At 39.2% G+C, this 7,537-nt stretch overlaps 2 protein-coding genes and 1 non-coding gene across 3 annotated transcripts; 2 read left to right on the top strand and 1 right to left on the bottom strand.

Moving 5' to 3' along the window:
* The first annotated feature begins 308 nt into the window (after positions 1–308).
* On the top strand, positions 309–767 carry LOC107633690 (uncharacterized). Its single transcript, XM_016337294.1, has one exon. The coding sequence runs from the start codon at positions 309–311 to the stop codon at positions 765–767; it is 459 nt and encodes a 152-aa protein (XP_016192780.1).
* A 545-nt stretch (positions 768–1,312) lies between these two features.
* On the top strand, positions 1,313–1,876 carry LOC107633689 (uncharacterized). Its single transcript, XM_016337293.1, has one exon. It carries the CDS (start codon positions 1,313–1,315, stop codon positions 1,874–1,876), a length of 564 nt encoding a protein of 187 aa, XP_016192779.1.
* Positions 1,877–5,967: 4,091 nt separating this feature from the next.
* On the bottom strand, positions 5,968–6,075 carry LOC148572425 (small nucleolar RNA R71). Its single transcript, XR_015909038.1, has one exon. It is a non-coding gene; the product is annotated as a small nucleolar RNA R71 (small nucleolar RNA).
* Between the last annotated feature and the right edge of the window lie 1,462 nt (positions 6,076–7,537).

Consider the following 7,537-nt stretch of genomic DNA (forward strand, 5'->3'; position numbering starts at 1 on the left):
ATTACCCAAAGACCCAGCAACCCCATCAAGCTAACGCCGATCTCCTGGCAGCCAACGCCAATCTCCTGGCGGCCAACGCCGCTCTCCAAGCAGAAAACTAGCAGATGGCGGAATTATTAGCAGCAATGCAAAATAACAGAGATCAGAAGGTCGATAGCAAGAAGACAAATGTTGATCAACACGAAGAACATTAATCAGAATCCAACGCAAAGACAAGGGAGACACCCCCAAAAACCGGAAGACGGCAAACCAACCCGTTTTTCGAGAAGATAATGAATTTCAAAATGCCCAAGAACTTTACGCTACCAATGACCTTAACGCCATATAAGGGGATCAGGGATCCTAAAGTTCATGTCACAAAATTTGAGTCTATGATGTTCCTTAATAGTGACTCCGATCCCATTCTATGTCGATCTTTTCCTACATTTTTAGATGGAGTTGCCTTACTATGGTTTTCTAATTTGCCTGTAGGGTCCATAACCAGCTTTGACGAGTTCGCCAAGATGTTCATCAACCACTTTGCAGCATCTAAAATCTATGCAAGAGGTTCGGATTATCTCAGCACAATCAAACAAGGGCAGCACGAAAGTATGATGGATTACATGACGCGCTTCACAACGGTGGCCATAGAAATCCCCGACCTTAACCTAGAAGTCCAGCTGCATGCCATAAAAAGTGGCCTTCGACCTGGAAAATTCCAGGAAGCTATAGCTGTGGCGAAACTGGAGACATTGGAGGAGTTCCGAGACAGCCACCGAAGAAATTGAAATAGAAGAATTGTGTGAGACACGAAGAAACGAACGACCACCATCACGGAAGGAAGACGACAGGCCGAACAGGTCAAATAACAGAGATTCCAAAAAACCTTTTAAACTAACTCCAAAATTTGATTCATATACCGGGTTTAATACCAGTAGAGAGGACATCATCAAGGAAATACTCCACAACAGACTTATAAAGCCACCAGTCAAGGCAGGAACATACCAAGACCAAAAATACGTGGACAAAAGCAAACATTGCGCATTCCACCAAAAGTCCGGCCACACCACTGATGAATGCGTAGTAGCAAAAGACCTACTGGAGAGATTGGCCAGACAGGGATTATTGGACAAAATATATCAGTTCCAAAAGTCAGAAGGAGGCAACCAAGGACATCGACAAGCCGAGATATGGCTCGGATCACAAAGAAAAAGGAACATGGCGTGGCTCAATCGAAACCCCTACCTCCAAAGGAGTCATAAATTACATATCAGGCAACTTCGCAGGAGGAGGACTCACCAACACAGCTAGGAAAAGATGCTACCGGACTATGATGACAATGGAAGGGTCGCACCAAAACCCAACAGTTCCGACCTCAGCTGCCCATATCAGTTTCAATACTGACGATTTCAAATCACAGACACCAAACTTGGATGATCCAGTAGTAATCTCGGTGCACATGGGAGAGCTGACCGTAAAGAAAGTTCTGCTCGATCCGGGAAGCAGTGCCGATATCCTATTCTATTCCACATTAAAAAAGATGCAGCTAAGCGACAAGGCATTGCAACCATCAGGAGGAGAATTAGCAGGGTTCTCAGGAGAAAGAGCCCCTATATCAGGTTATGTATGGCTGAGGACATTGGGAGAATTCCCAAATTCCAAAACACTAGACATCCAGTTCTTGGTAGTCGATTGTGTTAGTCCTTACAATATCATCTTAGGACGCCCCTCCCTTAACTCCTTTGGAGTTATTGTTTCTACCATTCATCTATGTGTCAAGTTTCCTGTGCAAGATAACACAGTAGCGACAGTCCACGCCGACCATAAGGAAGCTAGACAATGCTACAAAGCAAGCCTGAAGAAAATCACAAAGGAGGCTATCCCGAGAATCCATTAAGTATACAACTCGGAAAGCATCCCCACCCTGGCCGAAATGGATCCTAGGGACAACAACAGTCACCCCTCCCAAACGAACGACTTAGAAAAGGTACAATCGGATGAAACAAATCACTATACTAACATCGGTTTGGCTTTCTCTGCAGAACAAAACAGAACTTGGAGGACATATTAAAGGCCAATGTCGACCTGTTCGCCTGGACCCCTGCTGATATGCCAGGGTGATGAGCGGATAATTTATACGCTTTTTGGCATTGTTTTTAGTATGTTTTTAGTAGGATCTAGTTACTTTTAGGGATGTTTTCATTAGTTTTTATGTTAAATTCACATTTCTGGACTTTACTATGAGTTTGTGTGTTTTTATGTGATTTCAAGTATTTTCTAGCTGAAATTGAGGGACTTGAGCAAAAATCAGATTCAGAGGTTAAAGAAGGACTGCTGATGCTGTTGGATTCTGACCTCCCTGCACTCAAAGTAGATTTTCTGGAGCTACAAAACTCAAAATGGAGCTCTTCCAATTTCATTGGAAAGTAGACATCCAGAGCTTTCCAGAAATATATAATAGTCCATACTTTGGCCGAGTTTAGATGACGCAAAAGGGCGTTGAACGCCAGTTCTACGCTGTTGTCTGGAGTTAAATGCCAGAAACACGTCACGAATCAGAGTTGAACGCCAAAAACACGTTACAACTTGGCGTTCAACTCCAAAAGAAGCCTCTGCACGTGAAAAGCTAAAGATCAGCCCAAGCACACACCAAGTGGGCCCCGGAAGTGGATTTATGCATCAATTACTTACTTCTGTAAACCCTAGTAGCTAGTTTAGTATAAATAGGACTTTTTACTATTGTATTAGACATCTTTTGATCATTTTTAGATCTCTAGACCTCCATGGGAGGCTGGCCACTCGGCCATGCTTACCCTATGTTCACTTATGTATTTTTCAATGCTAGAGTTTCTGCACTCCATAGATTAAGGTATGGAGCTCTGCTGTTCCTCATGAATTAATGCAAAGTACTACTGTTTCTCTATTCAATTCAACTTATTCCGCTTCTAAGATATTCATTCGCACTTCAATATGAATGTGATGAACGTGACAATCATCATCATTCCCCCACGAACGCGTGCCTGACAACCATTTCCGTTCCACCTTAGATTGGATGATTATCTCTTGGATCTCTTAATCAGAATCTTCGTGGTATAAGCTAGATTGATGGCGGCATTCATGAGAATCTGGAAAGTCTAAATCTTGTCTGTGGTATTCCGAGTAGGATTCTGGGATTGAATGACTGTGACGAACTTCAAACTCGCGAGTGCTGGGCGTAGTGACAGACGCAAAAGGAGGGTGAATCCTATTCCAGTATGATCGAGAACCTCAGATGATTAGCCGTGCTATGACAGAGCATTTGGACCATTTTCACAAGAGGATGGGACGCAGCCATTGACCACGGTGATGCCTCCAGATGATTAGCCATGCAGTGACAGCGCATCGGACCATTTTCACAGAGAGGATGAAAAGTAGCCATTGACAACGGTGATGTCTTTACATAAAGCCAGCCATAGAAAGGAGTAAGACTGATTGGATGAAGATAGCAGGAAAGCAGAGGTTCAGAGGAACGAACGCATCTCTATATGCTTATCTGAAATTTCCACCAATAAATTACATAAGTATTTCTATCTTTATTTTCTGTTTATTTATCATTAATTTTCGAAAACTCCATAACCATTTGATATCCGCCTGACTGAGATTTACAAGGTGACCATAGCTTGCTTCATACCAACAATCTCCGTGGGATCGACCCTTACTCACATAAGGTTTTATTACTTGGACGACCCAGTGCACTTGCTGGTTAGTTATGCGAAGTTGTGAAGTTATGTTTGGACCATGGTTCTGTGCATCCGTTTTTGGTGCCATTGCCAGGGAAAAAAACGAACAAATAATTTTACAACCTAATCTGAGTAGCAATTTCGCATACCAAGTTTTTGGCGCCGTTGCCGGGAATTGTTCGAGTTTGGACAACTGACGGTTCATCTTGTTGCTTAGATTGGGTAATTTTCTTCTTATTTAAAAAAAAAGGGTTTTCAAAAAAAAATTTCAAAAATTTCTCATCTGTTTTCGAAAATCATTCTAAAATTTTTTAAGAATGAATTCTAGTGTTTCATGAAGCATGTGAAGCCTGGCTGGCTGTAAAGCCATATCTAAATTTATTTGGACTGGGGCTTCCAACCCAACATTATCAAGAGCAAGCTAGTTGTTGCTAATCCACCTGCTGCTGTTCCTGATCCAAAAGATTTACATGCTAAAGCTTGACTGGCTATTAAGCCATGTCTAATCCTCAGATTGGAGCTTTAGACTAAAGAGTGCAAGATTCCTGGAATTCATATTAAAAATTTTGGAATCCTTATTTTTCTTTTTTACATTAATTTTTGAAAAAAAAAAATAATACAAAAAAATTATAAAATCATAAAAATAAAAAATATTTTGTGTTTCTTGTTTGAGTCTTGAGTCAATTTTTAAGTTTGGTGTCAATTGCATACTCATCTAGCATTTTTCGAAAATTACATTCATGCATTGCATTCATCATGATCTTCAAGTTGTTCTTGATAAACCTTCTTGATTGATCTTCATATTATATTGTTTTGTGTTGTATGGTGTTTTTCATATGCATTCTTGAATTCTTAGTGTCTAAGCATTAAAGATTTCTAAGTTTGGTGTCTTGCATGTCTTCTTTGCATCAAAAATTTTTCAAAAATATGTTCTTGATGTTCATCATGATCTTCAAAGTGTTCTTGGTGTTCATCTTGACATTCATAGCATTCTTGCATGCATTCATTGTTTTGATCTAAAAATTTTCATGCATTGCATCATTTTCATGTTTTTCTCTCTCATCATAAAAATTCAAAAAATCAAAAAAATATCTTTCCCTTTTTCCTCTCATAAAATTCGAAAATTTGAGTTGACTTTTTCAAAAAATTTTAAAATCTAGTTGTTCTCTATGAGTCAAATCAAATTTTCAAATTTTATCTTTTTCAAAATCTTTTTCAAAAATCATATCTTTTCAAAAATATCTTCTTATCTTATCTTTTTCAAAAATTTGATTTTAAAATATCTTTCCTAACTTCTTATCTTCTTATCTTTTCAAAAATTGATTTTCAAAATTTGTTTTAACTAACTAACTAACTTTTTGTTTGTTTCTTATCTTTTTCAAAACTACCTAACTAACTCTCTCTCTCTAATTTTCGAAAATATCTCCCTCTTTTTCAAAAATTCTTTTTAATTAACTAATTATTTCAAAATTCAATTTTAATTTATTTCTTTTTTTTAATTTTCGAAAATCACTAACCATTTTTCAAAAATAATTTTCAAAAATCCTTCTCTCTCATCTCCTTCTATTTATTTATTCATCTACTAACATCTCTCACTCACTCACCAAAAATCCGAACCCTCTCTCTCTGAGTTCAGATTTTCTCTTCTTCTTTTCTTCTACTCACATAAGGGAACCTCTATACTTGGGTAAAAAGGATCCCTATTATTATTATTTTTCTGTTCCTTCTTTTTCATATGAGCAGGAGCAAGGACAAGAATATTCTTGTTGAAGCAGATCCAGAACCTGAAAGGACTCTGAAGAGGAAACTAAGAGAAGCTAAAATACAACAATCCAGAGATAACCTTTTAGACATTTTCGAACAGGAAGAGGAGATGGCAGCCGAAAATAATAATAATACAAGGAGAATGCTTGGTGACTTTATTGCACCTAATTCCAATTTACATGGAAGAAGCATCTCAATTTCTGCCATTGGAGCAAACAATTTTGAGCTGAAACCTCAATTAATTTCTCTAATGCAGCAAAACTGCAAGTTTCATGGACTTTCATCTGAAGATACTTTTCAGTTCTTAACTGAATTCTTGCAGATCTGTGATACTGTTAAGACTAATGGAGTAGATCCTGAAGTCTACAGGCTCATGCTTTTCCCTTTTGCTGTAAGAGACAGAGCTAGAGTGTGGTTGGACTCTCAACCTAAAGATAGCCTGAACTCTTGGGATAAGCTGGTCAAGGCTTTCTTAGCCAAGTTCTTTCCTCCTCAAAAGCTTAGTAAGCTTAGAGTGGATGTTCAAACCTTCAGACAGAAAGAAGGTGAATCCCTCTATGAAGCTTGGGAGAGATACAAGGAACTGACCAAAAAGTGTCCTTCTGACATGCTTTCAGAATGGACCATCATGGATATATTCTATGATGGTCTGTCTGAATTAGCTAAGATGTCATTGGATACTTCTGCAGGTGGATCCATTCACCTAAAGAAAACGCCTGCAGAAGCTCAAGAACTCATTAACATGGTTGCTAATAACCAGTTCATGTATACTTCTGAGAGGAATCCTGTGAGTAATGGGACGCCTCAGAAGAAGGGAGTTCTTGAAATTGATACTCTGAATGCCATATTGGCTCAGAATAAAATATTGACTCAGCAAGTCAATATGAATTCTCAGAGTCTGAATGGAATGCAAGCTGCATCCAACAGTACTCAAGAGGCATCTTTTGAAGAAGAAGCTTATGATCCTGAGAATCCTACAATAACAGAGGTGAATTACATGGGTAAACCATATGGAAACACCTATAATTTCTCATGGAGAAATCACCCAAATCTCTCATGGAAGGATCAACAAACGCCTCAACAAGGCTTTAATAATGGTGGAAGAAACAGGTTTAATAATAGTAAACCTTTTCCATCATCCACTCAGCAACAGACAGAGAATTCTGAGCAGAATCCATCTAGCTTAGCAAATTTAGTCTCTGATCTATCTAAGGCCACTATGAGTTTCATGAATGAAACAAGGTCCTCCATTAGAAATTTGGAAGCACAAGTGGGCCAGATGAGTAAGAAGATCACTGAAACTCCTCCTAGTGCTCTCCCAAGTAATACAGAAGAAAATCCAAAAGGAGAGTGCAAGGCCATTGAATTGACTATCATGGCCGAACCCACAAGAGAGGAGGAGGACATGAATCCCAAGGAGGAAGACCTCCTAGGACGCCCAGTGATCAATAAGGAATTTTCCTCTGAGGAACCAAAGGAATCTGAGACTCATCTAGAGACCATAGAGATTCCATTGAACCTCCTTATGCCATTCATGAGCTCTGATGAGTATTCTTCTTCTGAAGAGAATGAGGATGTTACTGAAGAGCAAGTTACCAAGTTCCTTGGTGCAATCATGAAGCTGAATGCCAATTTATTTGGTAAAGAGACTTGGGGAGATGAACCTCCCCTGTTCACCAATGAACTAAATGCATTGGATCAACTGAGATTGCCTCAGAAGAAACAGGATCCTGGAAAGTTCCTAATACCTTGTACCATAGGCACCATGACCTTTGAGAAGGCTCTATGTGACCTTGGGTTAGGAATAAACCTCATGCCACTCTCTGTAATGGAGAAACTGGGAATCTTTGAGGTGCAAGCTGCTAGAATCTCATTAGAGATGGCAGACAATTCCAGAAAACAGGCTTATGGACAAGTAGAGGACATGTTAGTAAAGGTTGAAGGCCTTTACATCCCTGCTGATTTCATAATCCTAGATACTGGGAAGGATGAGGATGAATCCATCATCCTTGGAAGACCCTTCCTAGCCACAGCAAGAGCTGTGATTGATGTTAACAGAGGTGAACTAGTCCTTC

This window comes from Arachis ipaensis, chromosome B3 (genome assembly GCF_059453495.1).
Source record: "Arachis ipaensis isolate K30076 ecotype BB chromosome B3, ASM5945349v1, whole genome shotgun sequence".
NCBI lineage: Eukaryota > Viridiplantae > Streptophyta > Magnoliopsida > Fabales > Fabaceae > Arachis > Arachis ipaensis.

Bases quoted from the DNA above. Each gene is read 5' to 3' on its own strand.
- LOC107633690 (XM_016337294.1), top strand. From the start codon at position 309: ATGACCTTAACGCCATATAAGGGGATCAGGGATCCTAAAGTTCATGTC.
- LOC107633689 (XM_016337293.1), top strand. From the start codon at position 1,313: ATGACAATGGAAGGGTCGCACCAAAACCCAACAGTTCCGACCTCAGCT.